This window comes from Lissotriton vulgaris, chromosome 2_1, assembly GCF_964263255.1.
Source record: "Lissotriton vulgaris chromosome 2_1, aLisVul1.2, whole genome shotgun sequence".
In the NCBI taxonomy this organism is placed as follows: domain Eukaryota; kingdom Metazoa; phylum Chordata; class Amphibia; order Caudata; family Salamandridae; genus Lissotriton; species Lissotriton vulgaris.
In genome coordinates, this window is record NC_141687.1 from 1,455,107,496 (window position 1) to 1,455,128,669 (window position 21,174).

The 21,174-nt window shown below is 47.4% G+C and overlaps 1 protein-coding gene across 4 annotated transcripts in view; it reads left to right on the forward strand.

The window, feature by feature from the left end:
• The window catches only part of LOC147732747 (ATP-dependent RNA helicase DDX25-like), a 1,983,894-nt gene that overhangs the window by 1,655,727 nt on the left and 306,993 nt on the right, over nt 1-21,174 (forward strand). Inside the window, exon 12 of one of the 4 annotated variants that reach the window (XM_086957315.1) lies at nt 5,823-5,896. The exons of the other annotated variants lie outside the window; for them this stretch is intronic. Within the exon in view, the coding sequence (XP_086813441.1) occupies nt 5,823-5,896 (74 nt within the window). The remainder of the gene's footprint in view (nt 1-5,822; nt 5,897-21,174) is intronic. 4 annotated transcript variants of the gene reach the window in all.

The following is a 21,174-nucleotide window of genomic DNA, read 5'->3' on the forward strand; positions in this document are numbered from 1 at the left end:
ATTCAACATTGAGACAGTTTATCCCTACTTAAAAGAAGATTACTATTCCCAACTTGAGTCCCGCAGGGCCCTTTCTCAATACCAGGGGCGCTCTAAGAATAGTTTTCTTACTTTTTCAGAAAGAAATCTTCAGATTCAGCTGGAGATTCTGACCCACGTGAAGGCACATCCAAACGCAACAATTCTTTTTTAGAGAAAGGCGAGGCCCGAAACCGCGTGAGATTCAAACCACAGCTGCAAGCATGGGAGATGAGAACGCTTAAAAACTATTACAAAACGTAGAGGACTCATCTATAATTAACCTCTCTGACAAACAACTGGCCATACATGAGAAATCAGTCCTAGAATTAGGGATTACATTTGTACCAGTAGCCAAAACTGATCTAGTAAATCTTAAATTAGAAGCTTTAGACTTCTGCAGAAAAATTCGCCTAAAGACATTTTTCTACAATAAAGAGAACACCAAAACTATGGAGCCATCAGATCTTTCGAACAAGTCATCATTTATCCCTCCAGCACACAGTATCCTTAAACAAATTTTAGCTTATGAACAGACAGTTCTTTCCTCAATCACACAGTTGGGGACCCAGAGAATGTTGTTTTAATAAAAACATTATCAAAGAACAACAAATAGCCATCAGAGAACTTCACAACGATGATTCAATAGTCGTGAAGCCCGCTGATAATGGGGGTGCCCTTGTGGTATGGCCAAAAGATAAATACATTGCAGAAGCAAATAGTCAAATTCTAAACGAAACATGGTACAGGAAGTTAAAGGAGGATCCGACATCTGCCATACAGGATGAGATCCAAAACAAGATAAAAGAAGGGGTTGATAATGGCATTCTAGGCCCCAAGGAGTTTGAATATGTCAATAAGAAGAATCCCCGTATTCTGGTAATTTACTTTCTGCCAAAAGTTCATAAGAACTTGACAGAGCCACCCGGAAGACCAATTGTCTCCGGGTGTGACTCAGTTCTTGAACCTATTGCAAAGTATGTAGATGTCTTCCTAAAACCTTTTATGAAAGATGTAAAATCTTACCTGAAAGATACCGCTGATTTTATCAACAAGATTGAAGGCTTACCATTCCATAGTGAACAAGATCTAATGGTATCACTTGACGTCACTTCCCTTTACACGCAGATTCCCCAAGAGGAAGGACTGGAGGCCATAGAATTATTTCTGTCAAAAAGCCCGAAACCAAAAAGGGTGCCCACAAAGTTCATAATTGATTTGGCCAGTAGAGCACTCAAACGCAACTACTTTAGATTCATTGACTCGTTTTACATGCAGGTGAAGGGGACCGCCATTGGGTGTCCTTATGCCCCAGAAATGGCGGTTCTCTTCATGGCACTGTTTGAAGAACGTTTCATGTATCAGAATAATCCCTATCATGACCACATTTCAAAATGGTATCGTTACATAGATGATATCTGGTGCCAGTGGACAGGGACTGAAGAACTCCTCATCCAGTTCCATGATTGGCTCAACACGTGGCATCCAGTTATAAAATTCAGCATCTCATACAGTCATACACGTCTGACTTTTTAGACGTTGAGGTCTTCCCACAGGAGCATAAACCAGCAACTACCTTATACCGCAAGAAAACAGACAAGAACACTATTCTCCATTATAGGAGCTTTCATCCTCAGAGCCTAAAAGCCAATTTACCCTACAGCCAATTACTCCGCATTAGACGGAATTGTTCTTGAAAAGATGACTTTTAAGTGCATGCAGAAATTTGATGTAATCAACTCAGCGCGACGGGCTACCCAAAGAAGTTGCTCAAACATACCCAACAAACACGCTTGGTTTACCCCTAGAGAGGAACTGTTGATTAATAAAGAAAAAAAGCCTCTGGACCGATTAGTCTGCATATCGACATATGGCCCCCACACCAACAAATTGAAAGCCATTATACTAAAAAATTAGCATCTACTGTCTGTTAGACCTGACATCATTGGCCTGAGTCTCTCCACCATTTTTTCTGTTTGCCTCCTCTGTTTACGATGTTTTTGCTGGTATATTGCTTTGGGCACTGTGCCACTGCTGATCAGTGCCGCAGTGCAAGTGCTCCCTATGTTAAATTTATATTGATTGGATTCCATGTTTGGCTTATTTGGTTTACTGTCAGTCCCTAGTATAGTGCACCAGGAGTGCCAGGGCTCGTAAATACAAATGCTGCTAGTGGGCTTGCAGCACGTATTGTGCCACCCACAGAAGCAGCCTGGTAAAATGTGTCTAAAGGTCTGCCATTGCTAGACCTACGTGCAGTCTGGTACTGTCACGCGGACTGCGCAAGTACACCTACTTGCCAGTCCCTAAACCTTCCCTTAACTTCATGTTAGTCACACCTATAGTAGGCCCAAGGGCAGGGTGCATTGTAAGCATAAGGTAGGACAAGCCCTGATGTGTGTGGCATGTCCTAATAGTGAATTGCAGCCATATTCGTTGTACAACTATTGTAAGGTTACCTGCTCTCCATAAGTTAGAAAGGGCTGCTAGGGTTATTAGGAGCTATAATCCTAGCTGGCTCAGGGAGCATGGTACAATGTCGAGTTTGGTATTCCTGAACTCCGGGTTTAATAATGCATCCTTTTGGGTGGATGGTTTTTGGACTCTGGGTTTGAAAATAGCACTTTTAGAAAGTGGCTATTTTCTTGTCTGACTATTACCGGTCTCTGCTGGTTTGGTGTGTGTGTGACAGGAGCTGGGTGGCTCCTGAGGTCTGAATGAGTCAGTGTGGGGTGAGTGAGGCATTTGCATTGAGAGTAGGGGAAGAGTAGCTCTTGATAGCCTGCCCTGCCTGACACAATGCTGGCTCCACCTCCTGGCGGGCGACTGATGGCTCTGCTCCTGCCAGTGACAATATTGGCTCCACCTCCTGCTGGGCGGCTGAGGACTCTGCCCTGCACAGTGAATAGGCCAGGTGCCTTGGCCTGGCAACACCCACAACAAACCCTGGATGGGGGGAATCCCCCTGCCTGGACAAAAGGATCAAAGCAGAAAAGGGGTATAAGAGAAGACCCCTGAACCAAGAATTTAGATCAATTCTGAGAAGGAACCCTGAACCAAGGACAAGAAGCCTGCTGATCCAAGGACTTGCCTACCCCTTCTGCCAGAGTGCTGTTTGCTCGGGGGAATCCTGCAGTCACTTCTTTATTTTTGCCAAGGAACCAGGAGAGAGGAACTGAGTGTGAACTCTCAAACTTTGCCAAGGAAATATCCAAGGGCTGGAAGAGTGCCAGCCTCCTGTTGAAGTCACAGGGCTAAAGGACTTCACCATTTGCTGAAAGTGCTTGTTGTTGAAACCTGAAAGTCCAGCACCTCTGAAGAAATCCAGCAATCCCGACGCTGACGGACGCCGCCGAATCCAGCTCGACATCGTGAGTGCAGCTCCCGTGTGCCGCATCTTCTACGCCGGCCGCTGGGCCAATCGACGCTAGTATCGAAGCCGCTGCCGAGGCCTCGACCCCGAGCCCTCTCGACGCCGTGAGCGCTGCTCACTCTTGCAACATCGACATCGACGACGACGCCGTATCCTGCTTCGCCTCGTGAGCGCTGCTCCTGCCTGACATCTATCGACGCCGCTGCAGATCGCCCCGACTCCGAGGCCCGATCGACGCCGAAGACTCGACGCCGGGACACCTCGACGCCGTAGATCATCTTTTCTTCGTTTTCCAAGGTACTGTGTTGTGGGGGGGGTCTGTTTCGACTCCGGGCTCGATGTAGCGCTCCTCGCGGTCGACGCCGAACCTGTGGATTAACTTTGCCTCGCCGTCGTGTGACTCCTGTGGGGGTTAAAATGTTGCCAAGAACTGTGATTTAAAAAAGAAGAGTTGCTTTTGTTACTAAAGACTTTGTGCTTAGAAGAAACTTCACTTGAACTATTATTTTTTCCTTCCAAGAGTATTTATTAAGATTGTGGTATATTTTTGTCGGTATTTGGTCTTGTGCTAAGCCTTATATAAACATCCTTATTTTTATAATACTACTGTGTCGTGTCCATTTGTAGTGTATTCACTTTATTACTGTATATGGTCATAAATGCTTAACGCACTGCTTCTGAGATAAGCCTGTCTGCTTTGCCAAGCTACCAAGGGGGTGAGCAGGGGTTATCTAAGTGTGTGATCCCCTTTCCCTGACTAGAGGAGGTGAGTCCCTATTTGTCAGAAGTGTATACCTCTGCCAACTAGAGACAGCCGATTCTAACACTGTCTAACCTAGAAATGCCAATGGAAAGACCACTTTTTGCCCTAAAGAAAAGTAGGAGCATAGGCCAACAAATCATCAGAGCAGACATGGGCGTCACGAAAGTCAAGTCAGATCTGCACGCGATATGGAACCTAAAACCAGCCGAAGGTCACTACAAGTGTGGGACATGCCTATTGTGTGCAAATGCAATGGAGGGAACAGTGTTCCATTTCAACTCCATCAAATGGACATACAAAGAATTTACCAACTGCAAGAGTAAAAATGTAGTGTACGCCATAATATGTCCGTGCCCAAAACTTTGTATTGGGAAGACCAACTAACAAATTAATCAGAGATTGACCCAACATAGGCCACGAATCAAACAAAGTGTTGACCGCCCCAATGGTTCAACACTTTGTAGAACAGGAGCATACAGAGAAAGACTTTAAATGGACGGTACTATCTGGCATTAAAAATCCACCTCGTGGAGGTGATGTTGAAAAAATTCTCCTAAAAAAAGAAGCTTATTTCATTCTAAAATTCAACTGATTGATTGAAGGGCTGAACGAGATGTCGGAATTGCAACAAGCTATACGCTGAGCCCCAATAATGATGACCACCGTAGAATACGTTTATCACTTAACGAAACTAAAAAAACACTCTCACATGTGTTCCTGCAACCTCCAAGCAAAAATCACTACATCTCCCACAAATCCCCCTGTTTCCCATTGCGCCCTGTATTTTTCTAATCGGGCCAGAAACGCGGCGCACATTTGTCAAACTTCTAGCGCGAGTAGTGCAGAGACAAACGCTCGGGTGACGCTGCTGCAAGCTGACTAAAAGGTGCGACGCGCAGTCAGAAATTCAACAAAACGCGCAATAACATGCCATCAATAGTGTGAAATATGATGACAAATTTGCGCTATTGTTTTTAGACAACAGAGACGACTGAAGGGTCTCTCCCCGTGCTTGCGCCATAATCAAGAAGAACACCAGTACATCTATATAAGTACAGCATCTAAGTAAGTCTTTCGCTATGGGAAACCTCGAAATAGTGTAGCCCACTTGAATCTCAGACGGTAATGGCCTCGTTGTAATTCTTAACAGCTAAACGTTACCCCAGCCCCAACCGGCTCCAAATGATCCGAAGCAAATACCTACTTAAAAGCAATATGAACATCACAGTCTTGGAGATGGCAACATAAACAGTGAGTTTTGTTTCAATGTACCGCTAGAATAAACAATGAGCGAGTGCAGCTTTAATTGCAGAACCAAAAGTCGCTCTAAATGACACCCTACAAGTATAAGGACACAGTGACCAAGTAACCTTTATGAGACAGAGGTAACTTTCCTTATTCCCACACAGACACGCCTTTAGGCAAATTTTTCTGCAGAAGTCTAAAGCTTCTAATTTAAGATTTACTAGATCAGTTTTGGCTACTGGTACAAATGTAATCCCTAATTCTAGGAATGATTTCTCATGTATGGTCAGTTGTTTGTCTGAGAGGTTAATTATAGATGAGTCCTCTACGTTTTGTAATAATTTTTCTGCATTCTCATCTCCCCTGCTTGCGGCTGTGGTTTGAATCTCATGCGGTTTCGGGCCTCGCCTTTCTCTAAAAAAGAATTGTTGCGTTTGGATGTGCCTTCACGTGGGTCAGAATCTCCAGTTGAATCTGAAGATGAGCTTTCTGAAAAAGTAAGAAAACGATTTGTTTGAAGTATTTTTGTAACCAATGTATTCATGCATTATTGTTTTGGTGTAAGTTTTCACAACCATATGATCGTTATATGTATAATGGTTTTTCAAAACTTGGACTTTTGAAATTGCATAAATGTATCTAACTTAAATGGTGAAATTATTAAAGATAAATGCAGGCATCTAAGAATAGGTTTGGTTAGATGCCCTTGTAGACTTTGAGAGAGCAGAGGAAGAATGAGAACTTGGCAATTTGTGCTATTGGGATTAATAGGAGAGCGGTCAGCCTTTTTATTCCGTACTTATTTTTATCTGAGATTCTTGCAGGATGTTGATTTGTTTTTTAATCTGAATTTAGTTTTCGATCTGTTGGGAAATCTGTAACTTTTTTTGGATCACTATTATTTGTGGTACAGTAAACCAGGCAAGGCACTAACCAGGCCCTCCTGTGTTCCAGTGGATAGGTAACTGCGACAGGGTTTTCCTGAGCATCATGACCTGGCCATCTGTATTCTTAGCAATGTCATATACCTGAAAGGTGCTACCAAGGTCCGCCTCAAACATGACATTGAGGTTGTTTATTTACTTTTTTATTATTTATACTTTGGGGTTGTGACAATTTGCATGTCCCAGTACGAGGATACACGCTTGAGGTTTATACAAACAGAAGTAACTTTTATTTTTTGAGAAGCCAAGAGGCATACATTTATTTGTCTTCATATCCTCATGTAGTTGTATCTTGACATTGATGTTTTTTGGTAAGTACAAAAGTGAAGCAATGAAATGCACTGTGCTTAGTGGGTACTGACGTAGACATCCCTGCAGCACTGGTTCTTGGATTGTGACCTCAATCCAGGAACTGGGCCCCATTCTTTTTTTTTTATTTCAGTAATTTTTTATTGAAAAAGAGATTTATATATACAGGGCACAGCGTACAGGGGGTACAGTTAGCAAAAGTCCCCGGGGGGAGGCCTGGCGTAGCGAAGTACAACAAGAACTCGTGGGCCGGTTTGGTTACATGCAGCCTTTTTTGTAAACATGGCAGCCGCTGTTTGTATCCCCCTCGGTGGTGAGAAAGGAAAGAGAGAAAGGAGGAAGAAGAAGGTCTTGTTCAGGGTCTGTCACACACTTTGCATGGGTTCGGGTACATTGATCAGGTCCCGGTCTGTTCCGCCTGCGGCGCGGAAGGGTGTGTTTGGCCTCTTGTTTGCCATCCTAGGGTGGTTTGTGTGAGGACAGGTAGTTGTCTAGAGTGTGCCACATTTCGCTCTTTGTGTGCGTTCTGGGTGTATGGTTGGACGTTATAGTGTCGGCTCCTCGTAGGAAGGTGACCCAATTAACCAGGCCTTGAACGTAGCTTTCCTTGTGTCTTTCTAGTTGGTCAGGACCGTCTTGACCGCCGCAGTAAGTAGGGGGTCTATGAGGTCCCTGTCTTCTCTAGCCTGGATTGTTGGTGCCATGAAGGCCGTGGCCAGGCTGTGGAAGTCTAGTTGTAGGGGGATGTCTAGTGTGTTGTTTATGAAGTCGCTTATTCTGCTCCAGAATACTCTAACTAGGGGGCAGTGGAATGTTAGGTGGGCTAGGTCTCCTTTCTGTTTATTGCAGTTCCAGCATATGTCTCTCTCTCTTTCTTATTCCTATTGATACCAGGCGTGAGGGGGTCCAGTATGCCTTATGTATGAGCCAGAATTTGGTTTGTGCTAGGGTGGTAGTTAATTTTTTTCGTGTTGTTGATGTCCATAGGTTGGATCTTTCCCTCTCAGTTAGTCGTCTATCTAGGTGAGACTCCCAGTACTCTATTGCTTTATTGTTTAGTCTGGACGCTCCTGGGCTCCGTAGCTTGTAGAGGTGAGAAGATTGGTGTCCCACTTTGTTTATGTTGGCAGCGTATTGTAGTATTGCCGGGGTCAGTTTGTTGAGTTCTGCCTTGATGATTGCCACTTTGATCTTGAGGAAGTTATATAGCTCAATGTTATCCAGTTTGTGTTTGTCCTTCAGTCTGCCGAAAGTGTACTGTGTTCCTAGGGTGGTCAGATGGTTTGTAGTAGATATACTGTGTTTGTACCATGTGTGCATTTTGAGTATTTTCCCCCGGTATTTTATTTTTGGGTTGAACCAAATTGATTCCCGCTCTGTATTCTTGATGCTAACATCCATCTTCTTGTCAAGGAGGGCATTCCTGGTGTTCTTGAGTATGGGATTGTTGGCGATCTCTGGGTGTTTGGATGCCGTCAAGAGGGTTATGGGGTCAAGGCCTTTTAGGATTCTTTTCTCCAGTGCTAGCCACACTGGTGTGTATTCCTGTTCTGGGGTTGGCCAGTACAGTCCTTGTTTGGCTGTACAGGCCGTGTGGAAGTTTTTGAAGTTTGATAGGTTTAGTCCCCCCATGTTTTTGTTGAGTCTGAGTTTTTGTAAGCTGATTCTGGGCTTCTTGTCTCTCCATAGGAAATTATTTATTATCTTGTCCAGCTTTTTGTGGAAGTCCTCTTTGCTGCATAGTGGAAGCATGTCAAGCGTGTAGGTCAGCATCATCTTGATAGCCTCCACTCTGCCCCACCAGGTGGTGAATTTGGGTGACCACGTTTCTACCTTGGCTTTCACATTGTTTAGTAGTGACTTTTCGTTTAGATCAAGCGTGGTCTTGAGATCTCTTTTCGAAGAGTAGGCCCAGGTATTTCAGTGATTTTTTTTCTGCCATGTGTGCCCCGAGTCACCTAGCACCCCTTGCGTTGTATGTATATTCAGGGGTTTGCACTCCGATGTATCTCTGTTTAGTTTGTAGCCTGAGGCGCCTGCATATTAGTGGGTGAAGTGTGGCTCAGGGGTTAGAGTTGGCAGACCTGGAAGCTGAGATCGGCCCTGGGCCAGGGTTCAATTCCCCGCCCGACGGGGGTTGGGCTCAATAATTCCACGGACTCGATAATTCTCACTGCGGTGCCTACTCGACTCACGGGTTTACACTCTGCGACACTGGGCAATAGCTTGCTTAATCTCCATAACGGCCCCTCGCTGCGTGATGCCTGGCTTTCACCTTGTGGATACCCTGTCGGGGTATCTCACTGGGGAATACCAGGACGGGTTCCCAAAGCAAGCGCATAGATGCCTGCGATGTGGGCGATTTGCGCTATATAAATACATTTACATTTACATTTATATTGGTCTATGGTCGACATAAGAGCAGTTATTGATCTAGCCGGGTTTTCCATGGTGATGAGTATGTCATCTGCATAGGCCGCTAGTTTCACTGTGTCGTCGCCTACCGGTATGCCTGTAATGTGTTTGTTGGTCCTTATCATGGTTAGGAGTGGCTCTAGGGCTAGTAGGAAGAGGGCTGGGGAGAGCGGGCATCCCTGTCTTGTGCCCCTTTCTAGGGTGAGTGGTTCTGATGTTCCTCCATTTACCACAATCCGGGCTTTTGGTTCCCTATATAGTGCCATCACCATCCTCCTGTAGTTGGATCCTAGTCCAAACTTCGGCATGCACCTCTCTAGAAACGGCCAGGACACTATGTCGAATGCCTTTTCCACGTCTAAGGCGATCATGACAGCGGCGTTGTTGCTTTTAGAGGCGTGATTGATCAAGTGGCACAGGAGTCTGGTGTTATCATGCAACATCCTGTTTTTGAGGTAGCCTACTTGTGAGCTGTGTATGACCTTTGGCAGGAAAGTATTAAGTCTGGTCGCTAAGATCTTCGCGTAGATCTTGCAGTCCTCGTTTATTAGGGAGATTGGCCTGTAATTCTTGGGGGGTTGTGGGTCTTTTCCTTCTTTTGGAATCACTATGATGTTGGCTTCTGCCATAGTTGGTGTCATGCTTCCTTTCTGGATGCAGCTTGTGAAGACCTCAACCATTGTGCGTTTGACTATGTGTATTGTTTGTAAAATCTCGCTGTGTAACCGTCCGGGCCTGGTGCTTTGTTCTCCTTGAGGTTTGTTACTGCCTTTTCTATCTCGTCTCCTGTGATTTCTAATTCTAATGTCTCTCTTTGTGTGTCTGTGAGTGTAGGCATTGATAGTTTGTCTAAGAGGGCTGCTCCACCGTCCTTGTTTAGGGTCTTGTCTTCCTTGTATAGCTGCTCATAGAACTCTTTGAAAAACCTGTGGATTTCTTTGTTTGCGGTTTGTGATTTGTCGTGGGAGTCTGTCACAGCTGCTACTCTGTGTTGCCTTTGTTTACTTTTTAGATAGGAGGCGAGCGCCTTCCCTGCTTTGTTAGCCGTACAGAGGTTGATGGCTTTATATTTGTTCAGCCATGTTCCTGCTCTCTCGCTAAGGCTCTTGTTTAGCTCATATTTCTTTTTCGTTAGTGTTGTGAGCGTATTTCTGTTCCTTAGGTTGGCTATGTGTCCCAACTCTAAGTCTTTGATCTCTTTTTCTAGTTCTGAGACTTTCTTCTTTCTCTCTCTGTTGTTCCGCCCAGTGATGGAGAGTATTTTTCCCTTGACAGTGGCTTTCAGGGCATCCCAAAGGGTGCCCCTGTCCGTTTCTGGTTTGTTGTTTAGATCTAGGTACTCCTTTATGGAGTCTTCTGTCGGCTGTGGTTTCCTTGTTCCTGAGGAGGTCGTCGTTAAATCTCCATCAGCACGCGATCTTCTCGGTATGTCTGCCTGAAAGCGTGAGGCTAATGTGTGAGTGGTCTGAGATTGATCTTGGTGCGATTTCTGACTGATCTATGAGGTGGGTGTGCGATTCCGAGATTAGAATGTAGTCAATTCTGCTGTATTAGTAGTGGAGGTGCGAGTAGAAGGTGTAGTCCCTTCCGTCTGGGTTTTGGAGTCTCCATGGATCTTTTAGCTTGAGCCTGGTGCACATGTTCTTGAGAATATTCCCCCCGTGTGTCATGGCTAGATCTTTTTGGGTGTCTGTCCGTTGCCTGGTCTAGTACTTGGTTTAGGTCGCCCGCCACTATTACAATGTTGTCCTGTGGGAGTGCGCTCAGTTTCTCCTCTACTTTTGCCCAGAAGTCTTTGTCGTCTGTGTTTGGCCCATAGATGTTGGCGGTATGTAGTGTCTCCTCACCTCTGGTCAGGCTTGCTATAAGGACTCTCCCTTCCTCATCTGCGTATGAATCGTTTTGAACTAGTTTGGGCTTCTTGTTTATTAGTATTATGACCCCTCTTTTTTTGTTGCATGCCGGGGAGCCTATTGCCTGCTCTATCCAGTTAGCTCCGAGGCGTCCAATGTCTTCGGCGGAGAGTTTGGTCTCCTAGAGGACACACACATATGATTTTAGCTTGGCTAGGTACTCTAGGACTTTCCTTCGCTTTACTGGATGGTTGAGGCCTTTAACGTTGAAAGAGACTACTTTTAGGTTGGCTGCGAGGTTGTTCTGCTGTTTATGTGTCATTCTGAGTGTTGTAGGTCTTCCCTGTTGCGTAATGTATGCTATTGATATACCTTCTTCTCGGTGTGTTGCTTAGCTTCTTTGTTTGCCATAGTTCGCCTCCCGCCTTTTGGCGGCCTAGACTGACCCTGTTGGTTGGCAGCAGTGTGTGTGTTCCTTCTAGTTTTGAGCGGTAGTTGCATAGAGAAGACAGAAAGCAAAGAAAGGAAAGAATAGAAAAAGTAGTAGGCATAGAGACCCCATATGTCTGTACCTGATGACCTCCCTCCCTCCTGTGTCCCCCCTCCCCCGTCTTTTGCTGAGTGGGTGTGCAACAGCAAAGTTCCTTGCTCCAGAGTCCCCCTGAGGTTAAAGTGAAAAGTCCTTCCCCAGTAAATAGACCCCTTGTGCCCGGTTCGGGCCGGTTAGTTATCATAAAGGATATGTCTGGTCAGTAGTGCATCACAGTTCTAAAGGATGCTTCTCGTTCTTTGCTTCCAGTCGCTTGGGTTTTCGAGGTAGGTTCTGTTTTCCATGAGGTAGACAGGTTGTGAGGTAGATTGCTGTTGAGGTAATTTCGTTCCTTAGAGTCTCTAGTTCTGCAGAAGACTGGTTGTGGTCCTAGTCTGACTTTTCTGCGTTGTCCGGTGAGGCACTTCTCTTTGTTGCTCCTATGTTCTTGGCCTCCATGTCTTCTGCTGGTGGACCTTGGATGTACCTCTTTAGCTCGTTCGGATCATCGAAGATCAGTGTTTTCCATTTGTCTGAGATCTTGAAGCGCGCCGGGCCGGCGAAACTGAAGGTGATGTTCCTTTTGCGTAGTGAGTCTCTTAGCGATAGGTAGCCTTTTCTAGTCTCGACCGTCTGTCTCGAGAAGTCCTGTGTGAGGATTACTTTATTGCTTTCCCATTTCAGGTTCGGGTTCTTCCGGGCAAAGGTGAAAATTGCTTCCGTGTGGTTTGCTCTCAGAGGGCTGCAGATTATTGGTCGGGGACCTTTGCCTTGTGGTAGTTTCGTAGCTGGAACTCTATAGGCTTTGTCTACTTCAAATTGTCTGTCAAAATTGAGGCCAGTTAGTTGTGGTAGAATCTCCTCGAGCATGGTTGTGCACGCGCCTGCTTTGTCTTCTGTGCCTTCAGGTATTCCTAAAATTCAGATGTTTCCTTTTCGGGCGCGATCATCTTGTTCCGCTAGCTGTCTTTGGAGCGTTGTTGAGATCATGGAGTTTTCTGTTATGGTTTTGTTGTTTGTTATGGTTATGTCCTCCATGTCACTGATGCGCTTCTCTGCCGCCTCAATTCTGGTGTTGGTGCTGTGTAGATCGGCTCTTATTGCAGTCAGTTCCAGCTGCATATTGTCAATCGTGACCTTTGTTTGCTTGGCCACTGCGTTACCCTCATTGACCCTCTTTAGGATCGTGTCCAGAGTTGTTTCGCTCCTTTGTTTGATTGGTGATTTGGGCGGCTCTTTCCTATGCTGTTTAGTGTCGTTGCCGAGATTCCCCTCCTGTCCCGCCATCTCTCGGATGCCTCTTCTGGATTGGAGGTGGTTCAGTCTGCCTTCTTTCTGCTGCAACGGTAGTCCTTTCGTCAGTTCGCCTCTTGGTGCCTGGGTAGGGTGGTTATTCCTGTACCTGCTTGGTTCTCTTATGTTCCTTGTCCTCGTTTTGGCTTTAGCTCCTGCCAGCCCTGAGGATGTGTGCGCTATGGACCCTTTGTTGTTCTCTCCTCCTGCGGTCCACGCCACTGTTCAGCTTGAGCTCTCTTGTGCTCTTTATGCGCTCCTATTGGTGCTAGGCGGCTCTCTGGCTTGAGTTTGTGCGGCAGGACCGGTTTCGCCACTAGGTTAGTGGCGGCCTGTGCTCTTTCTATCCCTTTTCGCGCTGGGCTTGTGGTCCCTCGTATGTGGCTGGCTGCTTGCAGCTTGTTGCCCTCTCCCCTTTCTCCTCACTGTAGGAAGGTGGATACCGGACTATGGTTACCCCAGATTTTTTGCCTTGTGTTTAGCTGGTTTTCGACTTAGTTGGCCTGGGACCCTGCTAATCAGAGTCCCAGGCTATCTGCTCTCTCTGTAAAATGGACTCCATGCACCCTAGGTGCATAACCAATTTGGTACTGGACACCTTATCAGCCCCTGTACAGTGCACTATAGGTGCCCAGGGCATAGGTACATCCAAGGCCTACCAGGGGCTGCAGCATATCTTTTGCCACCCCTGGCTGGCATTTAAATCGACACAACTGGCTGATCACTCAGCTGGGGCAAGGTGGTGTAATCACCCCTTGCTTAGATAAAGTATACCTATATCTGGACACATATATACCTATCAGTCACTCCTATGGCAGGCCTTAACAATCCTGGAGGCAGAGTGCTTGGTTTTATGTGAGATGGTGCTCTAGCATGAGCTGAGCCTGTCTGCAGCTGTCGGGACCAACTCCCTTAGCTGTTCCGGGATATTGCCATACCATATACTCTTAAGTGCATTATAATCCTCGTGGTTTCTTGCTAACTTTGGTTTGGCTTTATCAAAACATGTCGTGTAAGGTGTCATACGCTTTGGAATACTACCCCCTCGCCAGTCCTGGCGACGGGGGTAGCATTCCACCCTTCTAGAGGGAGAAGAGATGTTACTTTGCTAAAACGCGGTTAATCCTAACCAGAGCCTCAGCAGCACAAAATGGATGCTGCTGCCACAGACACATGTCTGACCTCCTACTGCTGACCGAAACTTGGCAGGGGAGGCCTGGACAAAAGGTTTCCTGTCGCAGGGAGGTGCTACACCTCCCCAGACAGGAGATAGTGGATTGGGGCAGGGTGGGTTGAATGAAACTAGACACTGCCTGGGGAGCACAAGGCTTCCCATGCATAATCCAGTCAAACCGGTTCTGGGGCACTCCAGCCCCAGTCCTGGCGCGAAACTGGACAAAGGGAAAGGGGTGTAACCACCCCCTTCCTGGGTCCCACAAATAGGAGGTCCCTAGCAGGTAATCCAGCCCACAGATTTGGAATAAAGGTGGGAGCAGTGCCAGCGCACATCAAATTATCCTGACTGAAACTTATGAAACGAAACTCTGGACCCTTCGACATCCCACTCGACGTGGAAGACTGAAGAATCTCCCTTGTGGTCAAGGAGTGACCACCCTGTGCAAACAGGCACCATCCAGCTCCTCACCGTTTGCTTTGTTGCAGTTCCCGCTGGAACTCGAGCGACAGAGATCGACAAGACCCAGCTTTCCTGCCTTCCAACAGCCCGATCCACAGTCCCAGCGAATCTGAGACCCGTGGAGGCGACCTGAAGGGTGGGGCCGGCCATCTTGGAAAAACTACGAAGTGCTGACCGTACAGCTCCCGAGGCTCCCTCGACGCTGTGCATTGGGGTTTGAGAAGCCCCAGCCCCGAGCAGCTTTTGCACCAAAGCTCTTTCCTCCACACTCACCGAGTGCTGCGTGGGGCCCTTTTGCATTTTCCTGCTCGACGTGTTGGTCTGGTTGCTTGCCCGTTGGCTAGCTGCCCCAGTACCGACGAACCTTTGAATTTACACTGCTAGCCTGGTTGCCCCAGACTGGCCCTCGCTCCCCTGAAAAGGAGCACCCGCTCTGACCTTGCTGGTCCGAGTAAGAAGCGATCTTCGAATCCTGCGTGGGTTGCGCTTGCCAAGGCTTGTTAACTCTGATCCGGAAGCCGACACCGCCGACAGCGAGAGCCTTCGTTGTACAGCTCTTGATCCACTCTTGGACATCCTGGGTGCCCCGGAGTCCACGTGGCAGCGGAGACAAGCTTCTCGACAACCACCTGCTTGCGCCCGACATTGCCTGGTTCCTTCCTGGTTCCACCCTGGTCACTGCTGAGTGACCCAGACTCTGTCCCCTCTGCTTTCAGGTACTCTACATCTTCGATCCACCCTTGGATCCAACCGGACACTTCTCCTCTGGCCGCCTGCAGCATCTTCATCTTCAGGCTCCACAGATCTACACGACAAAACCCGACACGACTTTGCACCTATGCACCCGCTTCCTGTGGGTGAGGTAACTCATGAACGCCGGTGCTCCTGTAGTGGTTTACACCTCTAGTGTCTAAGTCTAAAGCTTTGTATTTCTAGTCCAGTCGGAAGACTCCTAAAACTGTAACTCAATAACTTTTATGCACCATTGACTTTGCATTGGTGCTTGCGTGTGCTTTTAGAGCTGCAACCGAGTCCCGCGGGCTTTTCCCAACTTCTTCACTGCTAGTCCTGAATAGCCCCAGCGATTCCCAAGGCCCTAGGCCTTACCACTGTTCGATTAGTGATACTTATACCACTTTTTTAATATATGGTTTGAGTGGCCACCGGCCTCATCCATAATTGTGCAACTTTCATATGTTAAACTGTGCTTTTGTTTAAACGTTTGTGCTTCTATACTCATAAAGAGTACAGGGGATTATTCTGAGAATAAATGCATATATTTTTATAATATATAACTTGTGTGGTGGCCTTTCATTTGATATTACAGGATTGCATATGGTAAAACAGCTGGCTTCACATGCCCTATTGAGTTTAGCTTAAGACTGCTTAGTCCATGCTACCCCTAGGATCGCTTGTCTATAAGATTGACTTACAACCACCACCATAAGGGATTGTTTGGACTGATACAAGGTGCCCACAGAACTGTGGACATCATACATCAGGCCAACTTCTCACACTCACCCTTTCTGGGGCCGGGGGCGCCGTGCAGCTTTTTGGCGTACTTCCTTGTACAGTTGTGTGTTTATGCCGCAGACTTCTTTTGTCTGTTTTTCGCCTTCTTCTTTGTTTGACTTGGTCGCGGGCAGTATCTGTTTCTTTGTCTTTTAGTTTTGTTATTACTAGTGAGCTTGTCGCTCTCTCTCCCTGCTTCCTGTTTATTCCTTTGGCCCCATCCGGTAATGGCGGCGCCCTGAGATGGGACTTGTTTTGCTTTTGGTTTCTGCCCCCGTATTCCTCGGGTGTTCCCTGTGTTCGGGGTATTGTATGCGGGCCTGGTAGGTATCAGCGGTAGCGGCGAAGGTCTTGAGCGCACTCGGGTGTCGGTAACGTTGCCTCCGGCACCACTTGCCCTTTTCCCCTCGCTTGCTCTCCCGACCGTCCCGTTGGTTTTGCAATAATGGCCGCGCCCTGCTCTGGTATCCGTTTTGCTTCCCTTTACGCCTCTGTCTCTCTTCGGCGATTCTGTGGTGCACAGAGTTGGTTGTGTGAGTGCGAGCGCGGTAAGTCTGGTAGGTGGTCTGTGCACCTTCTTTGCCTTGGATGCACCTTCTTTGCCTTCTACAGCTGCGCAGCAAGTAGTGCCAGCTGCACCGTTTAGGCCTTTTCAGCTTCTACAGCTGCGCAGCAAGTAGTGCCAGCTGCACCGTTTAGGCCTTTTCAGCTTCTTCAGCTGCGCAGCAAGTAGTGCCAGCTGCGTCGTTTAGGCCGTTAACAGATGTGCAGCAAGCAGAGCTGCTTACAGCTGCACTGTTTCTGACCCTTTTCAGCTGTGCGGCTATTAGCCCTTCTGCACCCAGTTTTAGTTACTTCTCCTTGGGGTCAGATCTGATTAAGATGGAATCCTACTGCAGAGACAGCACCATTGACACTATGGTTTTAGGGCATGTGAGTCCCCATCTGAGATGGCCAGTTGGACAAGGAGTCTGCAAGACTTGTAGGGGGCCAGGCCAGTAGATATATGTTGGTGTTAGAAATTGTTTTTCATATAGTATGTTCTCCACACCCTGCTCTGAGCACCTCTACTGATAGTCTTGAGATGTCGAGGCTGGTGTGCACACCTAGGCCTTGCTAGTCCCAAACGGCACACTAGCTCCGATATCCTCACCTTAACGTCCGGACTATGTGCCCCCTTTATGCTCTTCTATTTCTCTTCTCCACCGATTTCCCAGTAACACCTTCCTTTTATCCCCCCCACACTCCTTCGCCACATTTTACCATCATGGCCACCCCTCGAGTTAAGGCTGGAACTAATTGCTACAAAATCATTTATCCTCCCAGCCTGTCTAAAGCTGCAACTAAACGATGGAAACATAACACCGTTGAACGTTTCCCAGATTCCCTTTTTGTTGATCAATTTTACAATAGTCGTTTTGGGAGGCTTAAAAATGATTTCAATTTCTTCACTCACGACATCCCCTCCTGGTCCAACAGTTTTTACTATTCCCTTAACGTCACCTCCTCCTCCTCTATCCCCCATGGGAAAAAACTAAAAATTTCCCCCTCTGCTTGCTTCAAAGGTAACCTCACTATCTCACTCTATAACAACGGTACTGTCTTAATCCAAGGCAAAGACAACTGCCTCTCGCTCTTTGACTGCCTCTTCCCCTCCTTACTCCCCTCCTCTGCAACCGGATTTCCCCATGACTCTCCTTCCAGCTCTACCCATTACTCCCTTTCTCCTCCGCAGACCCCACCTCACTCCAATTGGCTGCTCCCTCGAGAAGCACAGGTCGGCCCCCTTCCTTCCCCCTCCCTGGTGACCTCCCCTCCCATTCCTCCCCCCTCACAGTATGTCCCTTCACACATCACTTCAGGCTTACCTCAAGCCAATACGCTCCTCGTCCCATCTGCACCATCCTGATTCTCCAATCTCTTCTCCTCCCCCATATTCCTTCCCATCTCCCCCCTTTTTAGTCCACCTCTCCTCCGTCCCTCTCCCCCTGTGTACTTTCCCTATGCTCCCCTCATCCCTTCCATCCCTCCTCCCCACCCCCTCCTCCCCTCGCTATTCACCCCGTCTTCCCTTCAATCCCACTGCATCTCTCTCCTCTCTCCTACTCCTCCAGTAATGCTGCACTACTCCCCTTCCCCGCCCAGTAACCCCTTCCACTTCCCTCCCTCGGGCCCAGCAGAACCACTTCCTTTCCTCAACTTCCCTTTCTCCCAACCCCCCTCACTCTACCAGATGCCCGTTCCCTCACAGCCACCTCTCCTAGCTGACAGGTCCTCCACAACCACCGCACCTCTTTTCCTCCCAAACCTCCTATATTCTCATGACTCCACACAGGCCTCTCCTCTCCTTCTACCCTACCGCCGTGTTCCGCACCCCTCTCCCCCTAAATTTGTCCTTAATTCCTCTCCCCCTTGCAACACAAACAAAGACAACTCTCCCTTAACCTCCGTTTCACTAACTCCCGCTCTCACCCACCACCCTTCCCCACTTATGAACCCCACACCCCAAATTACCTCCTATCCTGCCACCTCTCCCTGCCTGCCACCACCTACTCCACCCCCCCTTGTTTCAATCGAGCCACCCAACCTTCCCCAACCCAACCTTCCGTGCTCTGCCTCATTCTCACTGGAAAACACGCTAGGCACTCTTATCACCTCCATCTCTCAGCTTACAGCTGCCATTTCACTGTTATGCTCTAAGATTGTCACCCCTTCTTGCACCGCTACTCCTTCCCAACTTTCCACGAGATGCACCTCGCCCCCTCACCCCAGTACAGCCAAACTTAACCTATCGTCGGAAAACTCTGTTAACTGACTCAAGCCCCTGAACGCCACCCTTCCTCAACCGGCATACCCTAGCAACCCCACTATCTACACCATTCCGATCATCACCTCTGTCAGAACAAAGCATCCACCTAGACCCTCCCGAGCACCCCCTCATAAGTACAATATCCCGATCACCCTTCAGAGCCCTAGTGCCCCCGTCACCAAAACCGTCTTGACAGAGCTGCGCTGCATGCTTCACAACTGCAGATCTGCAGTAAAACACAAACTTGAAATCTCCGATACCATCACCCTTCATAATATTGACATGCTCTTCCTCACAGAGACCTGGTTCAAAGATACATCTCACTCTATATTTGCTCTCCTATTACCCACAGGCTACTCTTTATTTAGGAATGACAGAACTGACAACACGGGGGAGGTGTTGCAGTCATCTTTAGAAACACCCTCCAACTCAAGGCCTCTCCTAACAGCTCCTCCAAAACCTATGAATGCCTTTCTCTTGAGCTTCAATTGCAACACCGTTCACCCCTCAGATTCCATGTCATTTACCGCCCGCCTCGTAGTGGCCCTTCGTTTATGGATGAACTCACCGACTTCATCAGCGACCAATACTCGCGAAGTGACAATCAGACCTTCGTGGGTGACTTCAATCTCCACTGGGGAGTACCGCAAGACTCCTCTGCGAACTCACTGGCCACTTTCCTCTCTGCAAACGATCTTATCCAACACTGCACTGAATCAACGCATTCTAAGGGCGCAATCCTGGACCTTGTTATTTCTAAAGCAGGCATGCTCTCTACCACTACCCCAATTCATTTAGATTGGTCTGACCACCTCATCATCCCATTCTCTCTTCAACTTTCACACTCTATAACTCTTGGCCAACCCAAGAGGGCCATCTCATGGTTCCGGGATGCCAAAAATATTGATGTCGGTTCCCTCTGTGAATCAGCTTTGTCATCACTTCCAAGGCTCGACCCGAACCTAGATGTTGACGAACTCACCTCCCAAAGCCTCATAGTTCTTGCAGCTGAAATTAATAACGTCGCTCCACTCAAAAGCAAAAGGTTAAGGCCCACTCCCTCAGCACCTTGGTTCAACAAATCCCTTTATGAGGAAAGGAAGCAGCTAAGATTCCTGGAGAAACAATGGAGGCAAGTGACCTCCTCCGACAATTTGGCCATGCTTCGCTCAGCAAGATCCAAGTACCACAAGCACATCTTCCTTGGGAAAGCGACACACTTCAAAACCCTCCTTGACTCCGCCAAAAATAGACCCAAACAACTATTCAATCTCATCAAAATGCCTAATTGCTCTCCCCCAACCTCCAAGGTGGATGACTCTACAAAGAGAGCAGCGGATTTTGCTACTTTCTTCGATGAAAAAGTGAAATCACTTGTGGATCATGTCGCTCATCCTACCCCTTCAGAGGAGCGCAAATCCTTAGCCATTTGGCAGAGCTTTGACCCCATATCTGAAGATGCCCTTCTCAAGTGTATACGAGAAACGAAGCCATCCAACCATTCTCTTGACCCTATCCCCAGTGCCATTGCCATTGAATTCTATACCCATTCCCTCTCCTATTGGACCACCCTGATCAACCTCTCCCTCTGGCAAGGCTCCCTTCCTGCCTCCTTCAAAAATGCATTGAAAAAACCATAAACAATACATTAAATCAAAACATACACATATGACAATTGTGATAACAATAAATATAGACAACTGTGTAATGCCTCAAGGAATTCTCTTTGTTGAGGCACCAATCCTGGATGCAAAATAAACAAGTGGACAGCTAAGATGACAAACTAGCCTACTTGTTTTTACCACCGCTAGATACACATAGATAGGTATGTCAAATGGTGCAAAAATAGGAAATCACAAAACTATGCAGCAATGTAGAATTGTGTGTGAGTTTTATTCCTATTATGCCCTGATGATTCAGTATCTGGGTGGAGCAGGACGCCGACGCGTTTCGAACCCGTTCAGTAATTAAAGGGTTCTCTTCAGGACAACGATTGGGGGGGTCGTTGTCGCTTATGCTGGAAAATATCAGGATGCTACCTTGATGTTAAATGTGCATGCACCTGTCAAGAATACTCGGGTGCCCAAAATCAATAAATGCGCCTTTGTATGAAGGAGTCAATTGCCAAACTCGGACACGAGCGGCAGCCGCCGCGGAGGTTCGAAAAGTTTTGGACGATGAATCAAAGCTGTAGTTCAGACACCCGGCGGTACGAAACTGACTCCTTCATACAAAGGCGCATTTATTGATTTTGGGCACCCGAGTATTCTTGACAGGTGCATGCACATTTAACATCAAGGTAGCATCCTGATATTTTCCAGCATAAGCGACAACGACCCCCCCAATCGTTGTCCTGAGGAGAACCCTTTAATTACTGAACGGGTTCGAAACGCGTTGGTGTCCTGCTCCACCCAGATACTGAATCATCAGGGCATAATAGGAATAAAACTCACACACAATTCTACATTGCTGCAT